The sequence below is a fragment of the Aspergillus ibericus genome, assembly GCF_003184845.1.
Source record: "Aspergillus ibericus CBS 121593 unplaced genomic scaffold BO80scaffold_2, whole genome shotgun sequence".
Classification (NCBI taxonomy): Eukaryota; Fungi; Ascomycota; class Eurotiomycetes; order Eurotiales; family Aspergillaceae; genus Aspergillus; species Aspergillus ibericus.
The window spans coordinates 815,093-837,815 of NW_020292100.1; the positions used below are offsets into that span (position 1 = coordinate 815,093).

General features: G+C 50.2%; 8 protein-coding genes across 8 annotated transcripts; 3 read left to right on the forward strand and 5 right to left on the reverse strand.

Annotated features, from left to right (window-relative positions):
- Nucleotides 1–371: 371 nt before the first annotated feature.
- On the reverse strand, nt 372–2,667 carry BO80DRAFT_490129 (putative G-patch DNA repair protein (Drt111)). Its single transcript, XM_025723621.1, has 5 exons — nt 2,397–2,667; nt 1,881–2,300; nt 1,037–1,827; nt 895–987; nt 372–844 (listed from the first exon to the last, which is right to left on the reverse strand). Exons 1-5 carry the CDS (start codon nt 2,578–2,580, stop codon nt 746–748), a joined length of 1,587 nt encoding a protein of 528 aa, XP_025580114.1. The 5' UTR covers nt 2,581–2,667; the 3' UTR covers nt 372–745.
- A 231-nt stretch (nt 2,668–2,898) lies between these two features.
- On the forward strand, nt 2,899–4,862 carry BO80DRAFT_498706 (acyl--CoA ligase). The gene is made up of 4 exons (XM_025724145.1): nt 2,899–3,574; nt 3,627–3,663; nt 3,731–4,602; nt 4,667–4,862. Exons 1-4 carry the CDS (start codon nt 3,041–3,043, stop codon nt 4,760–4,762), a joined length of 1,539 nt encoding a protein of 512 aa, XP_025580115.1. The 5' UTR covers nt 2,899–3,040; the 3' UTR covers nt 4,763–4,862.
- A 151-nt stretch (nt 4,863–5,013) lies between these two features.
- Nucleotides 5,014–7,435, reverse strand: BO80DRAFT_460850 (uncharacterized protein; the record flags this gene model as incomplete). The annotated part of the gene is made up of 6 exons (XM_025722416.1): nt 7,270–7,435; nt 6,972–7,188; nt 6,748–6,908; nt 6,649–6,691; nt 5,334–6,598; nt 5,014–5,282 (listed from the first exon to the last, which is right to left on the reverse strand). The coding sequence occupies exons 1-6, from the start codon at nt 7,307–7,309 to the stop codon at nt 5,017–5,019; spliced, it is 1,992 nt and encodes a 663-aa protein (XP_025580116.1). The 5' UTR covers nt 7,310–7,435.
- Nucleotides 7,436–8,011: 576 nt separating this feature from the next.
- Nucleotides 8,012–10,425, reverse strand: BO80DRAFT_490131 (putative amino acid transporter). The gene is made up of 6 exons (XM_025723622.1): nt 9,504–10,425; nt 9,288–9,447; nt 9,219–9,230; nt 8,967–9,171; nt 8,555–8,913; nt 8,012–8,487 (listed from the first exon to the last, which is right to left on the reverse strand). The coding sequence occupies exons 1-6, from the start codon at nt 10,395–10,397 to the stop codon at nt 8,453–8,455; spliced, it is 1,665 nt and encodes a 554-aa protein (XP_025580117.1). The 5' UTR covers nt 10,398–10,425; the 3' UTR covers nt 8,012–8,452.
- A 1,448-nt stretch (nt 10,426–11,873) lies between these two features.
- BO80DRAFT_440539 (uncharacterized protein) lies at nt 11,874–12,892 on the forward strand (the record flags this gene model as incomplete). The annotated part of the gene is made up of 2 exons (XM_025721130.1): nt 11,874–12,257; nt 12,308–12,892. The coding sequence occupies 2 exons, from the start codon at nt 11,874–11,876 to the stop codon at nt 12,890–12,892; spliced, it is 969 nt and encodes a 322-aa protein (XP_025580118.1).
- Nucleotides 12,893–13,562: 670 nt separating this feature from the next.
- yphA (tyrosine phosphatase family protein) lies at nt 13,563–14,430 on the reverse strand (the record flags this gene model as incomplete). Its single annotated transcript, XM_025721879.1, has 4 exons — nt 13,563–13,826; nt 13,879–14,074; nt 14,128–14,284; nt 14,376–14,430. The coding sequence occupies 4 exons, from the start codon at nt 14,428–14,430 to the stop codon at nt 13,563–13,565; spliced, it is 672 nt and encodes a 223-aa protein (XP_025580119.1).
- A 582-nt stretch (nt 14,431–15,012) lies between these two features.
- On the reverse strand, nt 15,013–16,997 carry BO80DRAFT_420995 (3'-5'-exodeoxyribonuclease). Its single transcript, XM_025718496.1, has 6 exons — nt 16,816–16,997; nt 16,540–16,697; nt 16,303–16,480; nt 15,753–16,243; nt 15,510–15,700; nt 15,013–15,442 (listed from the first exon to the last, which is right to left on the reverse strand). The coding sequence occupies exons 2-6, from the start codon at nt 16,573–16,575 to the stop codon at nt 15,391–15,393; spliced, it is 948 nt and encodes a 315-aa protein (XP_025580120.1). The 5' UTR covers nt 16,576–16,697; nt 16,816–16,997; the 3' UTR covers nt 15,013–15,390.
- A 3,156-nt stretch (nt 16,998–20,153) lies between these two features.
- Nucleotides 20,154–21,495, forward strand: BO80DRAFT_420997 (uncharacterized protein). The gene is made up of 3 exons (XM_025718497.1): nt 20,154–20,688; nt 20,751–20,839; nt 20,906–21,495. The coding sequence occupies exons 1-3, from the start codon at nt 20,470–20,472 to the stop codon at nt 21,348–21,350; spliced, it is 753 nt and encodes a 250-aa protein (XP_025580121.1). The 5' UTR covers nt 20,154–20,469; the 3' UTR covers nt 21,351–21,495.
- Nucleotides 21,496–22,723: the final 1,228 nt, after the last annotated feature.

Below are 22,723 nucleotides of genomic sequence, written 5' to 3' on the forward strand. Positions count from 1 at the left end.
TAGCGGGACTGATGCCCTGTTGAAAGTCTAAACGACTGTTGTGCTGGAACAAGACTAAGTGCACAGGTACACGCAACAAAGAAATCCACAATTTCCGGCAGTCGCCCTATCCAGCCCGGGGCCACCCATGGGAAGCAGACAATGGCTGTTACTATTATTTCTTTATTAACTTCGCCTAAAGTGTCGTCCGTGCAAGCCATGTCCCGTAGCTAATTACATGTCAAGTGTATAAAAAGATCGCTAGGCCTCAGATATCACTGTATCCATATACGATTTGGTATCCAGCAGTTGCGTCCTGTCACAAAGCTCAGAATGTGCCATCAAATTCAATGGTGTCATGTCCGTTGCGGCTATACCAATCAACGTTATACCCTCTATATCTGGTGCATTAAAGCAGTGAAGCCCGACGAGGGTTGCGGCAATACAGAGGTGTTAAGCATCCCAATTCTGGAAGCATGTTCCCAGTGCGGATCTGATGACGCCTTCACCGACTTGGAAGAAATAGAAAGCGAACTCCAGGCCTCCTCTATCATGACACAAGACGATGAAGATGATGTTTTGAGTAGATTCGATGTATCTCCCATGAGTCACGCACGTGGAGATGACCTGGTCGACAATTTTGCAGTGTTCGATCATATCACGTTCTGAGGGTGATAGGTGCTGCGATTTCTATTTGGTTACACGGTCGTCTAAAGTTTTCATTCCATGGGTTATTAGGTATCATGTACAAAGCTGCTTCTCGCCATCAACTATCGTATATCCCCTGTTCGAAGTTGGACACATCATAGAACCGGGCAGTGATTGCGTTCCCATTGAATATCCGACCCTCGAGAGCGTTGACAGCCTAAATGTCCTTAGTATCAATATATTATCAAAGATAAGCGCAGCACTTACCCGTAAAGCTGACAGTTGGTTAGTAAATTTGACGAAGACTGGCACTGGAGGCGCCGAGTCTCGGGGAATGAAAACACGTTCAACGCGACCATACTGTACCATGTTAGATCATGGACGCAGCAAGCAGATGACATCCACATACCTTCTCCGCACATTCCTCTCCAATTTCCTGCATCAGACCACCGCCCTCGCCACCTCCAGCCAACTCTGCATCCACATCCATCCCATCAAGCATGCCTTTGAGGATGATGACTTCGCTCATTGGACCGAACTTCCCCTCCTCTTCATTCTTCCTTGCGCCGCCAATGATCTTGCCCCGACCAGCGGGTGTAGCGAAACCACCACCTTCGGAGTCCGGTCGCTTTTTCTGCTTCTCAACCTTGACTTGCAGTGGCTTGACGATACCTGATCCCGTTGCACCCAGGCCAGAACCCTTGGTCCAGCCATACTTTGCCATGAGTCGTTCGGCGAACCCCTTCTGCCCAGGTCGCAGCGAGCGCTGGCCATCATCATCTGGCTCATCTTCCACTGGCTGCTCCTTCGCAAAGACTTCTTCGAGTTCCGCCTCCGACGCAGGTATATCCTCGGGCGGAGGAGGCAGCGTGTAGCGAACCGGTGCACGGGATATAGTTGCAGAGGCTGGCTGTAAGGCTTCCAGAGGTCTGGGTGGCGGTGGAGCAGCGGGGGTCCCCGTGGGCTGATTGCCCGTCGACATTTGAAGGCGCCGCAAGTAGGCATCTTCTCCTGTAGGGTCATCCGGAATCTGGGCTGGTGGTTCATGAGGCGGGGGTGGCGGTGGGATAATATCCGACATAGACATGTCTCCTGGGATTTCACTTGTTTGTTCTGGGGGCGGCGATGCCATGGGTGGTCTGGGCGGCATGTCGTTCAGATTCGGGGGCGGCGCGAAGCTACTCGGAGGAGCAAATTGTCCTGGAACTCAGATGAGCAAATGGTCTTCCTCCGCCTAGATGCAAACAACTTACGCTTCATGGGTCGTGCATAATCATCATCGCTGTATGAATCTCTGCTGGGTGATCTGGCGATGCGATGTGCGTAAAGACGGTCCTTCCACTCGCGGATTTCGGCTATTTGTTCGTCGCTGTGTTTGTACTCTTCGTAGTTGTTCGGTCGCGACGGGTCATAGATATCGTCCCAGTTCTGCATGAACTCCTGCGCCTCGCGATTCTTCTTGCGCTTCTTGCGACCACCTCGCTGCCGCTTCGGGCCGGCGTAGAATCCATTGACATCGTCATCCTCTGTGGCTGCCCAATCCGCAAGAGTGGTCTTGACTGGGGCTGCTGCTGGGGCTGCAGGTGTTGCGACAGCCTTTGGTAGCGTTGGTTTCGGTTTCGGTTTCTGGGCCGCTAGTTGGGGTCTCTTGGTAGGTTGGAATCTGAGAGAAGCTGCACAAGAATAACCGGGTGGGCAGGTGAGCAATCCGATCGGTTAAGCAACGCAAAGGAGCAAGGCTCAGTCAACAAAAGAGGGTATGAGTCTACCAGCATTGAGTTGCTGCTTTTTGGCAGCGGATTCATCTGACTGAGAGTCACCTTCGGTACTCTGCTTGAAGACTACCGGGGCGCGAGCAATCGTTCCGGGCGAGTTGTCGGCGGAGGGATCCAACAGATTGGCGTAGAGCGACAGGGTGGCCCCAGGTTTGGAGGGGGTGGAGTCGGAATTCATTGCAAAGCTGGCCTAGAAGCAAAGAAGTGTCTAGCAAGCATGGAGAAGATCCATGTAGCCCCCAACGGTCCTAATGAGATGGGCTTCAAGTCGTGCAATCGCCGAGCCATCTGGATGGGGCCGATAGCATGGGGGGTTTGTCCGGTTTACACCCTTTGTTGTGTTTGCATATGCATGTGCTGACTCAGCCGCATAAGCTATCCCAAACGGGAAGTGACGAAGGAATGTGGCCCAAAGAGGAGATCCCGAGGCCGGAGAATTATTGAGAAAGGAGGTGTTGGCAAGCCGGGTAGGTTTCCCTTTCAGCATTGCTGTGATAAACATTCTCACGGGATGGGGAAGTCTTCCTCACACAAAACTTACGAGCGTCCAGTCATCATTGATATTATTGATCCGATTTCCATCACCATCCCTGATAGCCAAGACCCAAGCGGTACCGCCGTGCAGCATACTAACGACCATGGCGACCTTGGCCCGGTCATTCTCCTCCGATAGTGCTGACCTCGCAGTCCTAGTCCCCAATAAACCCACTCCGCTATCGATCTCCTATCAGCAGTTGCACCGCCATATTGCCGATTTCCAAGCCAAGTTAGCTCGCCTGGGTGTCGCCCATGGCGCCGCCGTCTCACTGGCCCTGGTCAACTCCTATGAGTTCATAGTCGCGTTTCTAGCCGCCTCGTGGCAGCGAGCCATCGCCGCGCCCTTGAACCCGGCCTATAAACAGGAGGAATTTGAATTCTACATCGATGATCTGAGCTCCACACTGGTGTTAATTCCGAAAGGATCATACATTAAGGATGGACCCGCCGTTCGTGCGGGCAGGAAGTACCAGGCGGCCATTGCGGAATGCTACTGGAACGGCTCCGAGATCGTCTTGGACGTCAAGGAACATGGAAAGCTGGCAGGCAACGGAGGCGTGGCTATCCAGGAAGCCCAGCCTGATGATGTCGCACTCGTGCTACATACCAGTGGAACCACTGGCAGGCCCAAAGCTGTATGCGCCACCACCCCGTTGGATACCTCACATCGCTAACATACCCATCCAGGTTCCCCTCACGCACAAGAACCTGACAACCACGATGAGTAAGTAGTAGTACAAGTGACGCCACACACAAGCCCATGTAGACAGCCATTAACGAATCAACGACAGGGAACATCCAAGCAACCTATAACCTCACCCCAGCAGACCGGACATACCTTGTGATGCCACTTTTCCATGTCCACGGTCTACTGGCTGCATTCCTTGCCCCTCTATACTCCGGAGGCTCTGTAATCGTCCCGGTCCGATTCTCGGCGTCAGAATTCTGGTCGGATTTCATCACCTACAAGGCGAACTGGTACACAGCCGTACCAACGATCCACCAAATTCTCCTCAAGAACCCCCTACCCAACCCGGTACCTCAAATCCGCTTCATCCGCTCCTGCTCTTCACCACTATCACCAAAGACCTTCCAGGATCTAGAAAAAGCACTCAACGCCCCAGTCCTAGAAGCCTACGCCATGACAGAAGCCGCCCACCAAATGACCAGCAACCCGCTGCCCCCGGCAAAACGCCAACCCGGCAGCGTGGGCATCGGACAGGGCGTTGAAGTGCGAATTCTCGACCAAAGCGGCAACGAAGTCCCGCAAGGCCAAGAAGCCGAGATCTGCGTGCGGGGCGAAAACGTAACAAAAGGCTACCTGAACAACCCAGCGGCGAACAAGTCGTCGTTCACGCAGGACGGGTTCTTCCGCACCGGCGACCAAGGCAAGAAAGATGCCGATGGCTACGTGATCATCACGGGACGCATCAAAGAGCTGATTAATAAGGGCGGTGAAAAGATCAGCCCCATTGAGCTGGACAATACGCTCTTGCACCACCCGAAGGTAGCAGAGGCGGTATGCTTCGCTATCCCGGATGAAGGACACTATGGTGAGGACATTGGCGCTGCGGTCGTGCTCAAGAACCAAGTGAGTGCTACTGAAGAGGAGCTGAAGGCGTGGGTGGAGTCCAAGTTGGCCAAGTTCAAGACACCTAAGAAGGTAAGTCATTCTAATCATACTATCTCTGGAGTTGTATACGGGACACCGGCTCATCGCGATATAGGTGTGGCTGGTTCCGCAGATTCCCAAGACGGCAACGGGCAAGGTCCAACGGCGAAAGGTAGCGGAAGCGATGCTGAAGGTTAAGGCGAAGCTGTAATTGTATGCGTATGCGTGGGTTTACATGGCCATAGAGGATTAGTTAGAGTACAAAAAGTACGAATCGTAGTTGACTTCAATATCGAACATGCTACTTGTCCATCCATCTTGCTATATACCAGGTAAACGAGGAAACCTTGAGAATGCCGCTTCAGTACTAGACTGCACAGCTACTTAACATTAACTACCTAGATTGAATACTAACTACACTGTGACTCAAATGGAACTGCCGCGTAGACTTTTATCCTCAGCAACTCAGCGGAACGGCTTGTTGCTAGAGGGGTTTGCGTACCGAGAGCTTTCCAGGCCGCCCAAGGCCTTGGGCTTCGGCAATGGCCTCGGCAATGGCTTCGGACTCGGGGCATGGATTGATCGCTGTAATTCAGGCGAGGGGTTGGTGCGTGGCTGGATATTTTCAACGGCATCATCCGAGCGAAACGCTTCCATAACTGGAGGTTTAGGAGCCAATGTCAGCGAAGGTTGCTGCGGGATCGAGAACTTGACACGAGGCTCAGGATGAACTAGGGTCAATGTTAGCATTGCGGGTTGAGAACACTAAATACGACACATACTACCGGGTTGTAGCTGCTTCGCCACTAGCGGGTCAGGACCAGTAACCATGGAGTTTGAATGCCTCCCTGGGAGGAGATGATCCCCGATGATATGATGGCCTTCCGCAACCCGACGGTGTGGACAGGGCGTTTGCGGGATGCATGTTGACTCACTTGAAAGGCTACCTGAAGGGGAGCGATACGGCATGAGAGGAAAGAATGGCGGCGCTGTCACATTCAGTCGGCTTTGAGGGCTCAGGCTCTGAGTGGTATCTAGCCTTACACTCTCCATGGGAGTATCCTGCATGTCCAGCAAATCGAGGCTCGATTGATCGCCTGGTTCGGCTACCGTCTTGAGACCTTGAGGGATGTGCTCTCCGGGAAAAAGGACCCTCTTTCCTTTTGTTTCATCAGTGGGGCTATGCTTGCTCATCTTTCCTTGGAGCTCGTCCTTGCATTGCTTCAAGTTCTCACGGCTCACATCAGATAGCGAAGTTGATTCCAAGAGTTCGCAAAGGATGTCAATTTGACGCTGCAAATTATATGCAGACTTCGATTCACCAGGTTGGTTCCTAGGGGCGGAGTCATGCGAGACTGGGTCTTGTAGAGGCTCAAGGTCTTCAAATGTAAGGCCTTTCAGATCTTCCAAAGTGGGACTCAGCATTGCCGAGGAAAAAGGACTTTGGCCAAGGGGCATTTGCTTCGGTGGTGTAAGACTAATATCAAGCAAAAGGGCATCGGTGGCACTGCTGGCAGCTATCGATCTGCTACCTTCATCTCCGATTGCAGGATTTTCCCCTGGCGATAATTTCTCAATCTTCTTTGGTGTAGATATGCCGGACGTAACTTGCTCTTTCACCTGAGTTTGGCTTTTCAGCAACTCAGAAACAGACTCTTCTGTCTTTAAGCTCATCAATGGAGATCTTTCTTCTTGGGATGCTGTAACCTGTACGGTCGGAGACAGTCGAAGGGGGAGCGGCTCATGTTCTCTGGCTATATCCTGGCGCTGCGAAGACGCTCTCTGAGTAGTGAACGGGTCTTCTGAACGAGTGGCAGCCTGAGGGCGTGCAGGGATTTGATATCCCAGGCGCTCCAGCACCTTCGAAGGGCTAGGATGGTCACTGGCACCTGCTGTATCGCATGGTTCTGTACTGACCTGGGGCCTATTATCGTCAAAAGCCTCGGCAGCACCAGTGGGAGCGACTCCTGCAGTTGTTGTGCTAACTACATTGCGAGCAGCAGCCAAAAAACTTTCAGGTGGGCTGATGAGGCGCCCATAGTCAACCCTGCGAGGTGTAAGACTGTGTCTGATTGGGGAAGATAGCTCACAACATACATAGGCCTTCTGGCTCGGATAGCAGGTGTTGGCTTTCGAACATCTAGATGATCACATTAGGAAAATTAGACTCTGACACCACTAAAGTCAATATCTTACGGAGTTGCTTTTGATGCCCTTTCACTGCTTCTTCTTTCTTAGACGCATTCCCTTCGCGGGTCACCCTGTAGAAGTCGTTGGAGTTATCAAGAGCTGGGTCTAGGTGTGATCTCGTTGGGGGTAGAACAACCCGGTAAGGTCCGAGGGTTGAGTTTGATGACCTGGAATGATGCGTACCCTTTAGTCACATATCCATAAATGGTTATAAACTTGCCAATACTCACGCCATGGAGCCCTGAGTTGTTCCACGTCCTCGAGTTCCCATAACACCACCGCCGCGGCCTACCGAGCGCGATGCCCTGGTCGATGAAGTAGCCCCGAAATGCCTCCCATCCCCTCTTCCAGCCCTCGCACCGCCTTCACGGATGGTCGCGTTCAAGGCAAGGCGGTGGGTTTGACCGTCCAAGAGGGTGTCGAGATGCTCGAGGTCCTCGGTATCACCTATTGTCTTATAGACATCTTGAGATGGTGGTTCAGTAAGATACACAAACTCTAGGAGTTAGGTTCTCTTCGATGACTTACTTGCCCAACCCGCGAGTAACGTCTCATTTTCTTTGGCCATTCGCTGGGCCTCTGAGCCTGGTACATTCGCCAACCTCCCTGCTTCGATGTCTTGTAGTCTAGTCCGCCTATGGAGTTGGTCGTCTGCCGTTGAAATATGTTCTCGTCGTGCGGTCCCAAGGTCCTCCTATAGGCCAGGTTAGCCATCAATGCTGCTTCAAGCTGCGGCAGCACAAAGAGCTGGCTCAATGTGCAACGAACCATCTGGAGCCTCTTGAGGCGGTCTGAAGGGCTGGGTGGCATCTTCCTGGAGGAGTATCTTCAGCTGCAAAAGAAGAAAAAGGGTTAGACGTTATCTGAGATGAACAGGAGTGAGCAGAGACGAGACCTGATAGAAATATCACAAACTAGACGGGATAAAAGAACGCGTAGGTAGGATGACCAGTGAATGTAGGTGAGAGTGTGTAAACAAAAATCACGTATTCACCTCTCACCTTCTGGCACAAGGGAATGGCATTTCAGAGCAAGACAAGGTAGGGAAAAATGTAGGGAAAGGAACGGAAATAAAGCTGGTAGGAAAACACTACCTATCACTGCCAGGCTGGAAGGGATAGGGTTTAAAGCTCGAACAGGTAGTGAGGAAGCCAGAACTATGGAAAGAGCGAAGGTGTGAGACTAAGGCACAGCTGGTTGTGGTTGAGCGGTGGAATCAAGCGACGGTATTCTGAGATGAGGGAAGGCGTGAGGATCAGGCAAACGCTGGGTGAAACTTTGAATGGTGGAAAATGGGTTGTTGCAGAATGCAAACGCAGATTTGCACTACAGGGGGAGAGCCTAGACTGATTGGATAGGTTTAAGCCATCACACCTAAAATGGTGGAACAAAAAGCAACGCTCCAGTGTCCTCTCAGTGAGTCAAGTGGAGGTAACAGCCAACATTCGGGTACGGACTATTGGGCCTTGGCCAGGGGTTCTGGGCTTTTGTAGGTGGATTTCAATGCCATCTGTCTAGTAACACTGGTGACTCTCCGAAACAGATGAAAGGTGATAGGAGAAAAGGGTAGAAAGAAAAAAGGATGATTGAGAAAAATATGCCGGCAGCACGATTGTATGTACACCTGTATCGGGACAGCCGGGAAGAAACGAAGTCTATCGTACAGGAAAGTAAGCATACAGATAGTCGCATACTAGATATAGAAAATTTTTCACTGGGCACTGCAAGTGCTTGCGCCACCTTCATCTATGGCGGCAGGCAGAACTGGTTAGCAAGGCATTCCTGGGACGCTGAAGTATATAGATCAACCTACTGCTTATCATCTTCATTGTTGCCTGCAACAGACTGACCCCCATTACAGTTACTCCAAACACAATACACGCATATGCGGGAATCTTGGCTTTGTGCGAGGCATTGCTCAGCTTTATATAGCAAAGGGGAGGGAAAATATAGGCCAGTGCTGCAGCGCTAGTCGCGCCAATCAGTTCGAACACTGTACCGAGGTCGCAGGTAATCAAGGCCATAGCCATAGCCGTAACAACCAAGGCGGTTGTGAAGATTAGGTGTCGATTCATGTTGAACGGCTCGTCGGGGAAGTAATAAGTTGTCATAACTGATCGACATACAAATGCCTCGAGTGGTAAGGTAGTCAGCATGTTCAAGCCGAAGCATCTGGTTCGAGTTAGCTTGATGGATCTCCGCGGGAAGAAGGGCCCCGATCTTACAGTCGAGCTATATTAACCAGAATGTTATCGGATGGGAAATTGTTGAGGACATTTCCTTGGGTCTGCGACCCGAAGAAAAGGAATCCAGAAACGCCCATAGCTAGACACATCAAAAGCGAAACACCGGTCGAGTAATGAGTCACCCTCGCAAATCGGTCCATGGTCGGCTTCTTCAAGGAACCGTAGATTAGGAGACTATTGTGGTCTTCGAAGCTGTTAGCTTCGCATCATGCAGAGGGCAATGCTACATACGGCATACGAAAGCTGCATACAGTTAGTACCGTTTCACGAACCCCGAGTCGAGCAATAGCCAACACATACCGAATGATATAACTCCAACAGCCTGGAAGAACCCACTATTAATCAAGAGTAGGCTCTTCACTTCCCCGCGTGATTCTGGGGGTACACGAAAACCCTGGGTAATCACAGCTACCACGATAATTATCATACTGATCAACGCCAATGTAGACGCCTTTGCCAACTACACCGAATCGTCAGCCTTGCATGACCCAGCTCCGTGGGTAGTCCACACTGTACCTTGGCAATGTCCCGATAGAGAGACAGTGGATACGAGATGCCGAGGACAAGAAGGACGATAATGGCTCTTCTGTCGGTCAAGAGCCAGAGGAACGACATATCTCGAAGAGAAGGGAATATAGCACTCAACACATGCGGTATGGTATCTCCAACGATAATACAGAATGCTATCATCCCACCAAACGCAAAAGCCCACTGAGCAACCGATATGGCGATGAGTCCACTCTTGCCAAAACAATGCTGCATTGTCGCCTGGAAAGAGTCCGCGCCGCTCAATTTCGAGTTGACCACTATAAGACGAATTGTCCAATCCACCGCAATAGTGAGGGCGACCAGGAGCGCTATCCCCATTATCATGCCAGCCTGCCGGAGCGCGTAAGGCTGCCCTATGATACCAGCTCCTATGATGCTGTTGGCCATGTTCATGAACGCCATGCGCATCCCGCTCCTTGGTCTCGCATTTTCTAGGTGTTCTTCGGGAAAGAATTCATCAGAAGTAGCCAGGGTCACGCTTGGGGCCTCTATGTCTGTCAGGAGAGGAACCATTTGCCTTGCTGACCGATTGCGGTCCGCGCGGCCATAATCCTCTTCCTCCAGCCATGAGTCTTCTGAGGCGCGGGAGTGACCATTGGAGCGGTGCTCATCTTCGGTATCGGAATCGAGATCAAATCGAACACGGTTCAGCGTTCGGGGAGTGCGGCGTTGTCCTTCTGGTGCCGGCTGAGATATAGAAGACTGGTGCGGCTGTCCGCGGGGAGTCGAGCTAGCCGGGGTCGTATGGGTTACAAGCTCGTGGTCTTGCGAGGGTGACCCGGAAAGGAGAGTCTGCATTTCCGGCCCACCAGGGCCATTCTGGTCAGCCAAGAGAGAAAGCTGTCCTTCATCACTGGGCATCGCTGATTGTGAAGCTCCTGAAATCAAGGTACCCCGATGCGGAGGATGCTTAGGGGCCAGGTAATCAATCCCCATGCACGTGATGCCCTTATCGATAAGCAGGCTAAAAATAAACCTCAATAGATCGGTCAATAACCTTCGAATAGTGATCGGAAACTATTTCAGGGGTCTGCGGGGCTAGATAATAATCTGATTGCTTTCTATTAGTATCTCGTCTGGCCACTTCATCGGAGTTTAGTCGCAATTCTTTAACTTCTCTCTCCTTGTTGGAAGTAGAGTTGCGATAAGCTCCAAACCCTTAATCTCGACTGGCAATGTTCAGAAAATCAGGCTACCTAAATACGGGAGACCTCCATACGAAAAAAGCAGCATGATCTGCTTCGTTCTCATGAAGAAAACTACGTCATATTGTGTGACATTGAAGTACGCAGGTTAATGAATTCAGTTGAAGCGGATATATTTCTCTTAACAACCGAAGTTACACGGGAACAACCCGCATATGGCTAAAATCCAGCTGGTACGCCATATCCTGAATAGCATTTATGCCTTTTCTGTCACCAATTATGAAGCTGTGAGGTGGGGGTCAAAGTAGGTAAAGTACTGCTTGGTCTGGACCTGCACCTGGCCGATTTACTAGTGTATATATTGAAACGATTTTCTTCCATTTTTTTCCCCCATATATTGTCGAGATGTAGACATGATGCTTCACAGTAGTCCTGCTCTATACTCTCCACATGGCGGGTGGAACTCATCCCACACGCCTCCGCAGTCACAGATTCCACCTTCCTGATCTACCACAGGCTCCTGCTATCCAGGAGCTTCCTCTACGAATCATTAGTCATTGTGACTGCGCAATTGATACTAAGCATAGGATGGCTTTTCTAATCGATCTTGGAAAGGATAATTTCACTTCGCCAAAATCAGGCATTAGCTTGACTCTGTATGCTTCAGCTCACATACTACCTTCTGATGTGCATGCCAGCCCAACGGATCCATCTCACATTGAAAGGCAGCTCAGATCTGGTGATTTATGGGTATCCCAAGCACCAGAACTCGGACTTAACATTTCAATTTCCGACAGTATCTCCATGGTCCTCTCGCCCTCAGCTCTCGTGTCACGGATAGGGGAGATTCTTTGTAGCTCCAAGGTATTATTAAGATGACAAGAGATTTACTTCATAATCGTAACAAAGCTAATTGAATTGTTGCTTCCAGCTCTGGTCAGACCTTGGCCTCGTCTTGCTATTCAAAAGCTACGACCAAAACAACCCCCCGTCTCTGCAGCTCTCCTTTGGAATTCGAAGAAACTCGAGACAACCGTCGAAACCGAGAAACGTGCGAAGGGCAGCTGTGCTCGACTACCAGGATAATTTCAGTTCTCCCAGCAATATATCAACTGTTCGTTTGTCTACAATCAAAGTAATGCTGACTTGCGCTTATGACAATGTACCTGAACATTCATATTTACCTACTTCCATGACGAAATCAGAAGTCCTAGGATGCCAGTATCAGACTCAATCCATTTCCATTATACCCTATGATGAACACGAACAAGGGTTGGTTTTCTATGGACCTGGGCAAAAGGAGACAGAGGATTATGAGGCCACTGAAGCCTCAGCTTTCATCGAGGAGCTCGAAGAGCTGCATGAAAGTGAGCAGAGCTCATCTATCCTCACCTTCGATCAATCTTTCTTCAAAGAAACACCCCAAGATACGCAGCACGAGGAATTCTATTCCCTAATCATTACAAGCCTAGAATCTCTCCTCCTCGGACACAATGAGAGCAACACTCAAAGCGAGAAACGCCTACAAAGCCTTCCACAACTCTTTCCCTCAGCCTTCAGTCCAGGTTATTACAAAGTACGTGAACATCCCTCTTATCGTTTGAAGTGAGCTAATCCACGCACCAGGAGATGAGCCAACGTTCGCAACTAATCCCATCAATTGCCAAATCACTATCATCCATGATCAAGCTCCCTAACTACCAATCCTTACTCCCCAAGGTTAACAATCTAACTGCATCAGCCACCACTCCACCCTTTTCGATAAACCCATCCAATACACGGAACAATATAAAAGCAGCCCTATGGCGTATCGCCCAGAAACAGCTCTACAAACCACAAGCGTCACGTGAGCTGCGTCTCCTTGCACCATCACCGCCCAAGTTACAGGACAGAAAGCACCAGCAGTCTTGGGATGACGGCACGATTACCGGCAGCCAAGTAGCACATACACAGCATCACGATGTCAACAGTGACCAAGAATACGCGGAAGAAGATCTCCTGGGATTCAGCGAGTCCGATGAGGTCAGCTGTGAAATGCTATCTACTGCATTTTCATCATCGATCGGGTCGTTACGGTTCTCCCAGAGCAATGACGACCTTATATCCGAATTAGAGGAAGATATCCTGAGTCCGACACCGTTTTCGGAAGATTTGACATTTAATGAAGAGTTCGGAGATTATGAAGATGATATGCTGTGTGGTTATATCTGAGTATTATACCATGGCCTGTGTTCCGGAGACAGTATGAACTTCGTGTATGTTATATATTATATACTAGATGACTGAACATGTATACCGATTCTAAAGAAAAGGCTACAATGTTACCGGCGACCATAAACGAAGAAAGAAAACTGTCTAGAATGTATTTTCTCCGATAGAAAGAGGCGACTTATCTAAAATACATAGTAACCATTCAGAAGTGGCTTTTTGTGGTTTTCCTTGATCCTCTACACTCTAAGCCCCACACCACCAGATTAAATACTGCATTAACAGGCGGAGTGGTAGCAAGTGTCACCACGCATTAGTCTATCTTTAAGATTGTTCCAGTGTCGAATACCATCAACAAAGGAAAAGCCTGGGTCCGTCGACAGAGCGATAAGCTGCGTAAGCACAACCCTGTTGTTGTTGTTGTTGTTGGCAAGGATATTTCTGCTTCGCTTTAGGGGAGCAAGTAAGGAAAAGACAATTTTCTTGTAGGAAGGAGATCGGGTGAGCTCCCTGGTCGACTAGTCCGGGTGTCCTGCACGAAGGACTCATGGCGGGCGGGTTTGCTGTTGGGAGCATCGGACTGCCAGAACGGGGGTCATAATGACCAGTAGAGGGTATGATGGCGGAAGTTTGGCCAAAATCATTATTAGAGACTTGGAGTCACACAGACCTGTCAGAGGATGGGAGGGAGAAGGCGTTTAGAAGAAGCCTTGTCGTTTTCTTCTGACGGCATCTTGAAGTTCCCAGACGGCTGCCACTCCCTGACGTCAGAAAATTGGGCAAGTCGAGAAAGTTGAGATACATCGAATTCGTTGATGAACTTCTCATCGAGCAGCCTAGACTTCGGGTAAGAATGCTGAAGGTATTCGCTAATGATGTCGCGCGATTCCCAGCCCTGGAGTTTGCGGAAACAACCAACCACACATCCAGTACGATGCTATAGATAATCATGAGTCATATGTCGAGCACAAGGATCATGATGATCTCACCTTTCCCTTGTTGCAATGAATGAGGATGGGGTGATTGCCTCTATCGAGCATAAGCTCCAGAATTCGACACATAACAGCATCTGGTATCTTGACATCAGGGTCTTTATTCGCCTGAACTAAGATACGATGATGTGAGATCCCGTTCTCTTTCATGAAGACCACATGGTTGGGGGTGTAAGGTTCATCAACCAGGGTGCTAGTCGCTTGTGAGTCAAACGTCATAGCTATGCAGGCAGTGGGGATACGCACATGATGGTCTTCAGTCCCAACTTCGTAAGTGCTGGAAGATTCCAAGGATTTGGAAAGGCAGATCGGTATATTCCTTTCACAACCTCTCCGAAATTACTTGGTAGATCCGACTGTGGGAGCTCCGACTCCATAGAGGATGTTTTGTGACGGGCCATTTCTATCGGATGGGTTAGCTCCTATGATTGACACAGGCGAAACCAAGCAAGGGAATCCAATATATCCCATATTGTAGATATATCAATACCCACCATGAACACTCTTTAGAGAACTGTTGGAATTTTTCTCGGTCAACGGGTTGGCCATTTTGATAGCAGTTTTGGGAAGCGAGCGGCTGTAGACTTGAAGCTCCGGTATATGGGCAGCAAGACACGATGGCTTCTTATGTCCAGGGGGAAAGGAGTGAGGGGTAATCGGCAAACAGCCAGAAAAACAAACAGTCAGTCCCCAGCTCAGTAGCTGGCAACTGACTTCAAAAAGGTGAGTTGTATGGAGGAGTGTCGGAGACTCGAGAAGCCTCGCAGGCCTCAAACAGAAGAGACCCGACAAAGAGACATAGTGGCGATGTCAGAAAAGCAGATTAGATGCAACGCTGAGGTAGCCAGCGAGGCTTTCTTCACCAACCGATGTGCAGTCAGGGAGGGAAGTAAAGAGAAGTGAGTCTGAGGCCGTTACAGGTATGGGCGGTGAGCTGCTGCAAAAGAAGACCAACGGGGCTAGAACTAGCTTCTGCCGTCAGAACGCACGCGAGCCCGGTCCTTAAGCAGGAACCGACACGTGCAGCGCGCCACTACGTGCACCTCAGTGAAGCAAGAAGGACCGTCTGCGAGCGGCTACTGGCAGGGCAAAGCCAGATGACTACCCACGCAGGTCCGTCCCTGAAAGCACGTATCACAGACTGACGGAGGCCTGACTTGCCGTTCTTCATGCCTCAATAAACACTGAAGGGGCGATGTCGCAGTATAGAGTTTGCGTTGAGCAGCTCCAGCAAGAGGAGTCTAGCCGTGGTGAGGAACCATGGTTGGGGCCGACCTGACTCAGCTTTTTAGGATCACATAACAGCCTTGCACAAAAACAACATAAAGCGACTCGGCTCCTCATTCTCTATCTATCGCAGTCATGACAATCACAAAGCAGAATATTCTTTTTTTTTCTTTCTCTTTTTCTAGCATCCTTTTATTTGACGAGATGGTAGGCCGTCATTGAAGGGCTATAAAGCGGTCAGTGTCAGCCTTGCAACGGCACCTATACTTTCCGGAAGCAGCCTCATTCGGCATCCTCCCCAAGTCCAAACATTCTGATCGAATTACTCCACGCACTAGAATGTCATTTTTTAGCCACTGAGACAGGGGACACAGCAATTGTGGAGATGTGGAAATACTTACGCTTCGCAGACCTCTTCCACCGTGATTCCCTTGATTTGGGAAATAACGTAGGCAACATGGGCTATCGCAGCGGGCTCATTGCGACCTTTGACCATCAATCCTTTCTGCCACTTCTCCTTCTTGACTGCCTTTGGAAGCTCTGGTGCCCCCTTGAGGTATTTCGACGAGGCGTGGGAAGGACGAATCTCACACTAGACGGTCGCTATTAATAAAGGAATCAGTTGGGACACGGGGAAGACATACCCAGGGACCATCGGTCTCGATCTGAAGTCGATCCAGCGGAATCGCCTTTACTACTTCAAGGTTCTCCTCGGTCTTCAAACTGCAGCCATTGACTCCGATGTCGAGGCCAAGCGCGACCATCCGATTCATCTCTTCCAGCGTCCCCGTAAAGCTGTGCACGAGTCCTCTCTTAGGGAGCTTTGCCAGTCGCGGCGCCAGTAACTTCTCAAAGTCCTCGCTAGCAGCGCGAGAATGAAGAAAAAGAGGGAGTTGAATCTCCACCGCAATATCCAGCTGCGCCTCAAAATACTTCAGCTGAGGCTCTTTCGCGCTCAGGAACAATCGATCATAATCCAGGCCGATCTCACCAAACGCAACCGCCTGCCCATTTTCCTTGGACTGCAAAGCGAGGGTTCTAAGCTCGTCCAGCATCTTGGAAGGGCCACCAGGGAATTCATCGAATAGCTTTGCCTGACAAGGGTGAACACCAACGGTTGCATAGCAGAAACCCGCTGCAAGGAAAGTCAGAATTCACAGCGTCACGAGGGGTCAGTGAAGCAACCAAACATACGGTAGTCATGTGCAAGTTGCAGCGCACGCCGAGACTCCTCCAAATCAGAACCGGTCACCATAAATTTCTGACACCCGATATCCTTTGCACGCTGTACAATGTCATCCAGGTCACTATCATGGACCTGTTTTCCATGATAACTCCCTGAGAAAACCGGATCACTCAGGTTGATTCCAATCTATAATCTCCATTAGCTGCGAGAACAGCAAAGGGTTCCAAGATCATAACTCAACCTACATCAACATATCTGATAGGTTTACTAGAATCACTCATTGTGCCTGAACCCGAGTATCTCTGCGCATGCGTAGAAAAACCCAGTTTACCTAGTATAAAACACGGAGAAGAAGAAGAAGCACGTTGCAGCACAAAACCACTTCTAATAATACTCCCAGACACTAATTCTCGTAAGCCTCCACACATACGCAACCAACATCCCCCATCCAGCCCTCTCAAACCACACAAAAAAACAAGGGCCAGTCCACATAGCCCCAAAGCCAAAAAATCACAACATACCTAGTCTATCCGTCTTCAGAGAAGACGTCGACCACCGACCCCAAAAATTACTACTAATTCCAGATGTCCGCAGCAGATGGCCTACACCGGTGACCACGTGCATCAGAAAGCGAAAGCAAAAGGGCCAAAATACGGGACAGGAAATTCGATATCGATATCTCTCCCTGGGCTTTGCAATGAAAATGCGGTGCGGTGCGGTGCCTGAGATTCAGGCGCGCCTAACAGCCCAGCCACAGGGGGCGCAGGTGGACAGTGTGGCTGTGGCGGTGCTGATTATGTCATGTTTGTTCGGGGGGTTGACTCCGATACGGAGTACTATGAGGGATCTATTCCGAGTTTCTGATATTGATACTTGTTGGGTGTTGGTGATCGCCGTACCGGGTTGTCCGTGCTTGTACTTGTGCTTGTGGGACGAGAGATATGATGTGGTGGTCCGTGTATTACCTATTGCTGACAGGTGCAGGAGTTGTATTAAGAAGGTTATTTGAGCCATGTGGGAGGAAAAGGTACGTACCCTTGCGGGTTGACTGTTAGGCGATGGTTTGATACCGAGGTGAAAGCATACGGTTCTACGCATAGGAGGTATGCGATGTCTAAAGAAAATCGTCCTGCGTAGAAGGTATACTGTAACATCACCGATAGTTGAACATGTGTCAATTCTTCGTGTTTTTCTTTGGCTCTGCAACAGTATCGCAGATTCACCAGAGTATAGAGACATGCATGGGACAGGTAGCAGTAGCATCACTACGGGACAGGCGATTAAGCATGGCCAGGGGGACCGTTGATTATTCGACAAGCGTCACATACTCCATGCTTCATCAGTATCCTGCACGCTACGATGCTTCTATTACGAGGGCATGCTAGAATAGACATGCATAACAGCCGTTGCCACACTCAGTGATGTCGATCCATATATAATCGACGCAAAAGATATTCACATGCGGATACGTGGAAGTACCCGGGGGACGCTTGCGTGGATCCAGACGTTAGAGCGCTGCCTCAGCCATCCGAAAGAGGGAGGGGGGAAGCTGCCATTTGCCAGTTGGGTTCAAGCTATGCTATGCATATGCAGGGGATGTATATACGGTTGCTCGAACTTGGCAGGTAAACAACTGGAAACGTGTATATTTGGACAAGGGGGCCCGCAATGTAAATGCCGCAATAGGGTCCTGATAAAGATCATGAAGGTGATTCACATGCTTGGAGGGGTTATCAAATGCAGATTGCCAGGTGCATATGAAAACAGGCTAATGCGGGACGGGACTCATGGACTGCTGGAATCATGCATGGATTAAACCTGGTCAGCGCGAGCCAAGTCACGGTTGACGGTTGAGGGGTCATATCGACTAGGTAGCTAGCACGTAAGTAGCTATTCCGTACATGCTGATAACTACCAAGTACTAATGGCCTAGCCCCGTCAACGCGATAGCAAATAGACGGTCCCGATAAACAGGTCCTTTATCAACGTGGCCCAGTCAACCCGGGCTGCACTCTCCGAAAACCAAAAATGGAAGGTCACAAACTTCAGAGGTCGAAGCATGAAGAGCGACATCTTGAGCAAATTGAACACACAGAGTGGACAAGAGGGATGGATTGAAACCGGAATCCTGCGGAGGACACAGGCATCCCCCAGACATCTTCCAAACGGAAAAAGAAATCAACTTAGCCGATGCAGTCACCAACAAGTCATCCTGGCTGACGCCACATTTGTTGAATCCGAGCAGGATCAGGGGCTGAGCGAAGATAGATGAAGCGAACCCCGTAGGGGATGGGGACTACAGCGTATATCAGAGTACCTTGTTTCGGAAGGCGCTGGAGTTGGGTGAGGAACTCCGTAGAGTATGGGGACTACAGCGTAAATCAGAGTACCTTAAATTTAGTCGGGGAAGGATCCACGGGGAAGGCTGCCGGTAAGCCAGATCGCCCTCACGTGCCCCATCCCGTCCCCACTCACCGCCTCTCACGCCTCAACAATTGAGGGTCAGCCCCAGGCCATGGGCGCTGGCATCATGCTATCGACATCCATCGTCCCATCGAACCTGCCAATCATCGCCCCGCTGAGAATCATCCGATTGATGATCAGCCAGGCGGTAGGAGGATGAGCACCGGTTGTTGGGCCGGTACACGCATCCCCCTCGGTAATGGTTATAGTAAAGTACGGTATTGGCTGGTTTATTCCCGCTGGCGCTAGTAAGCTTCTCGAATGTCGTTGGCCGTTCCTTCATTATTGCGTCACGGGCGCCGAGTTCCAGCAGGCGCGACGGAGTACGGAGAAAGAAGGCACATCGGAGGAGGGCGACCTACTGCATTGGGAAGCAGCGGACCTTGTACACGGAGACAGGCTCAGACAAGCTCTACGGTGGTGCTTGCCCTGTCTCGCTCAGGTTTTTTACAAGCATTTTTTTGACGATCCACGTCAGAAGAGGGAAGAGGGAAAGTGGGCAGGTGCGTCCGGCGCTGGAAACTCAAAGTGGTTGATGTAATACGAAGCAATCGGAGGGTTTCACCAGTCCCGATTGTCAGTGATGAGCGGAAAACTAGCGGGGGTGGAAATAGGGAAGCAGCACGACACCATGTAGAGGCCTTCAGGAAAAAGAAGGGATCATCTGTCCCCTCCGGCGCATCACGCTAGATAATAGTGATCGATGCTATATTTGCGGCATCTATCGAGGAATACCGTGCCGCTGTTGCAGAAGGAGGGGAGGACATGCGAGAGGGGAACCTAATCTATCTGCCATTTGCAACCGGCCAGGCCAATGCGTGTTTCCAATGCCCTTGATCATCAACTGATCAGTGTCCCCGGTGTGCCGAGTAGTCATAGAAATGTCCACGTTACCCCGTTGATTGGCTGCTCCGACCAGCGCTTTGCAGGAAAGCGCCGGGGATTATGCAGGCTGGCGCAGTGGCAGCGTCCCAGCCGTATTGAAATGGTGGATATCATGATCTGGAAAGCCGGGGGACCGGTCATTCGTACCTGTTACCATGGTTGACACTTTGCCTACCCCTCACGATCTATTATGCTTGGTTTTATGTTTACCGCGGACACATCGGATTTGTAACGATGCTGTGTAAAAAGGGGGGGACGGCGTGTGGACAACGCATACAAATTATTAGAAAACAAATAATCAGTCGATCATTGTCTGGACAAGAACCAACTAGAGTAACATTCCAGAGGGTTGATTTACCTATTTTGTCCGCCCAGAGGAAGATATCGATCGATCTATTCGGTCGGGGCTAAGTGGTCCCATACTACTATTAGCATCCGGCAGACTTGGCTAGACCGCCGGCCCCAGTGTCCACTGTCCCAGACTCTCAGTGCCCACTCCACGTAGGGGTGTGGATAAGGCAAGGTAGCTTGCTCATCCCCCCCAACCGGTTCCTGCAACTGCAGCATCGCCTTTCCTTCAAGTACCGCCAGCTTCCCCCCTCCAGCTTCCTTTCTTCTTCCTACTCTCCCTCACATTCCATCTCTTTTCTCTGCTGCCTAAACTCCCTTGGCTTCCGTGTACATAGCCATTTCCATCTACAGTACTTCCTCAAATTGTTGCTCTACATTCTTGAGCTCAACTATTTACCCAGGCGGTTATAACTGTTCTCCCCCACCGGACCAGTCCACATCAAGCCCATCTACTCTTCCATTCCATCATATCCTCAATGGCAGCTCCTCGCTCAAGTTCTCTGCGTGCTCTGCGCTTGCTCTCCCAGCAGCACTCCACCCCATCCATCCGTCGGGGCTTGCACATCACTGGCGCCCACTCTGCACAACCCGCCAATGTCTCGGACCGGGCTTCTCTATATGCCAGCCGCACTCTGAACGATCTCAAGAATGAATGCTCGAAGCGGTCCTTGAGATCTAGTGGCACACAGGCTGAGGTACGTTAATTCAAATCTACACCCCATGCATTCATTAGGCTGACCGTCGTCTACTTGCTCAGCTTGTTGAACGCCTTTCCAACCATGACTTCCTTCAATCTCGCGCCTTCAGTATTGCTATGAGGAGGATTAACGGCAGCTCTAGTGCAGGGTATGTTGATCGTCACCTGTTACCTCGGTAATCGCAGTCCGGAACTAACGTTCTTGCCCAATACAGGAAGAGCCAGGATCGCCAATTCAATACCTCCCGTTCCAGCAAGGCCGTCAATGACTCATCCACCGTTGACTTCGCCTACATGCCCTCCATGGCGGAGATTGATGGAGCTGCTGCGCGTGCCGATCCGCAAATTCCGATCCTTTCCGATATCTATACCCACTATGACGCGACCCAGTCCCAGGATGCCCCCATGAAACCCCAGGTCTATACTGTCTCCGGGGATGGAGCAGATGTTTCGGCAAGCCCCATGACCGAGGTTGTCGACAACCACTCGGTTGATATCGACCCATTCTCTCTAACCGAGACTGTTGGGAAATCCAGATTCGGTCAGGAGTTGAACAGGCAACAGAACGGCTCTTCCGAACCGGGAGTAGTCCGGGAACTTTGGAGCGGTTTCTTGGAAGATCTTTTAGGTCCCAAGCAGCCGCACGCGCAGAAGCACTGATGCTCCCTTGATGTTTGGTTTTGATTGTGTCTCGTTTCTAGCGATGTGTGATGGTCACTTTTCTAAGGGCTCTTCTACCTTTTTCAATTAAGCCTTCTTGGCAATACAGCATAGTCCTACTTCCATTGGATGATGCTATCAATTCAGTCTGGTTCATTCCATGCATAGCACACAGTATATCTAGTACTTCTACGTAGTATCGGTGATGACACGCGACCATGCCCGGATGATCGAAGAGGTGAGCTGTCGGGTAATGAATATTCAGTCGGGCCTTTCGGTAATCGGATGGCTGGCTTAACCTAAACCTAGGTACGACGGGGTACATGCATGGTAAGGCGTCGGGTATCTTGTGCGCCCCGGGACAAGGCTTATCAGATCAGAGCAGGGCAGAATCATCATCATTCCGATCTAACCTAGGTAAAAAGGCTCCGGGGGTCCGGAGATGGGTAAAGTCAATCACGTTCCCGGCCTCAGTCGTGGGCTGATGGTGGTCCCCGATCTGTTCCGACATGATTTCGTTGGGACACTCATGTGAATTGGTGGCTAAAGATGCCATATGATGGGTAAGAAACACCGCATACTATTATACAACATCATACTCTTTTACTTATGCAACTCCATACAATTGTGAAGCTTTTATCCTATCTAAGCTCATCAACTGTGGCGTGTTTACTCCATATACATCATGAAGTCCATAGCCGGCATAACTTCGGCGGCTTGGGCGCATAAAAATTATGTTTGAAATATGCATAATGCAAGGACATTTTCCTCCGTGTGTCTGACCCGGAAAACAATCTCCGGCACAATTATTATATTATAATAATGTCACTGAATAGTGGTGGTTCATGGCATCTGTAATTGAGAGAGTCTAGATTGGTCGGGTCTTGCCACTGTGGCTGCCTCGGCTATGCTGGGGTGTTTCACCTTGAGGCCCGCCGGAAATTGGGAACCCCTTCTTTGTCGTCCTTGTGCTTGCTTCTATTCAGTATGCTTTGTACTTTCCACATAAATATGATAAAGTGGTCTATGATGTCTCTACAATCTATCAGTGTTATTGTCGATCATCTTCCTACAGTCGAAACCGTGGGTAGTGTGGCTGTCAACCCGGCGTGCACAGCCCCGGAACAACGATAAGCATTAATCCATACGCTTTGTCCGATCAGATCTCAGCGTTGGCCAACGAACACCTCACTGAATGAGTGACTTCCCCAACCGTTCATTGGTAGAACTTGATGGATGCCTGGAAGCACTATCTGTTCAAGCTTTATGGCCCGTCAACGTTCTTCCACTGAAGGGGCTGAAATCGTGAAAGACTTCCCTTCATCTGCCAATCAATTTCTTCACTTGACCTGTCATATTTGGTTTGTTCTTTA

What these genes read in the sequence shown, in the direction of transcription:
- BO80DRAFT_420995 (XM_025718496.1), bottom strand. Translation starts at nt 16,575, where the DNA reads ATGAGTGATTCTAGTAAACCTATCAGATATGTTGAT. An exon ending in TCGAGACCGATGGTCCCTGG is followed by an intron (nt 15,701 to 15,752) that starts GTATGTCTTCCC and finishes GCGACCGTCTAG; the next exon opens with TGTGAGATTCGTCCTTCCCA. An exon ending in GTGGAAGAGGTCTGCGAAGC is followed by an intron (nt 15,443 to 15,509) that starts GTAAGTATTTCC and finishes ATGACATTCTAG; the next exon opens with TGCGTGGAGTAATTCGATCA.
- BO80DRAFT_490129 (XM_025723621.1), bottom strand. Translation starts at nt 2,580, where the DNA reads ATGAATTCCGACTCCACCCCCTCCAAACCTGGGGCCACCCTGTCGCTC. An exon ending in AAAGCAGCAACTCAATGCTG is followed by an intron (nt 2,301 to 2,396) that starts GTAGACTCATAC and finishes ATTCTTGTGCAG; the next exon opens with CTTCTCTCAGATTCCAACCT. An exon ending in ACCAACTGTCAGCTTTACGG is followed by an intron (nt 845 to 894) that starts GTAAGTGCTGCG and finishes AAGGACATTTAG; the next exon opens with GCTGTCAACGCTCTCGAGGG.
- BO80DRAFT_490131 (XM_025723622.1), bottom strand. Translation starts at nt 10,397, where the DNA reads ATGCCCAGTGATGAAGGACAGCTTTCTCTCTTGGCTGACCAGAATGGC. An exon ending in CTGGTTAATATAGCTCGACT is followed by an intron (nt 8,914 to 8,966) that starts GTAAGATCGGGG and finishes AACTCGAACCAG; the next exon opens with ATGCTTCGGCTTGAACATGC. An exon ending in AACAATGAAGATGATAAGCA is followed by an intron (nt 8,488 to 8,554) that starts GTAGGTTGATCT and finishes CTGCCGCCATAG; the next exon opens with ATGAAGGTGGCGCAAGCACT.
- BO80DRAFT_420997 (XM_025718497.1), top strand. Translation starts at nt 20,470, where the DNA reads ATGGCAGCTCCTCGCTCAAGTTCTCTGCGTGCTCTGCGCTTGCTCTCC. An exon ending in CTAGTGGCACACAGGCTGAG is followed by an intron (nt 20,689 to 20,750) that starts GTACGTTAATTC and finishes CTACTTGCTCAG; the next exon opens with CTTGTTGAACGCCTTTCCAA. An exon ending in AACGGCAGCTCTAGTGCAGG is followed by an intron (nt 20,840 to 20,905) that starts GTATGTTGATCG and finishes TGCCCAATACAG; the next exon opens with GAAGAGCCAGGATCGCCAAT.
- BO80DRAFT_498706 (XM_025724145.1), top strand. Translation starts at nt 3,041, where the DNA reads ATGGCGACCTTGGCCCGGTCATTCTCCTCCGATAGTGCTGACCTCGCA. An exon ending in GAACCTGACAACCACGATGA is followed by an intron (nt 3,664 to 3,730) that starts GTAAGTAGTAGT and finishes AATCAACGACAG; the next exon opens with GGAACATCCAAGCAACCTAT. An exon ending in AGTTCAAGACACCTAAGAAG is followed by an intron (nt 4,603 to 4,666) that starts GTAAGTCATTCT and finishes ATCGCGATATAG; the next exon opens with GTGTGGCTGGTTCCGCAGAT.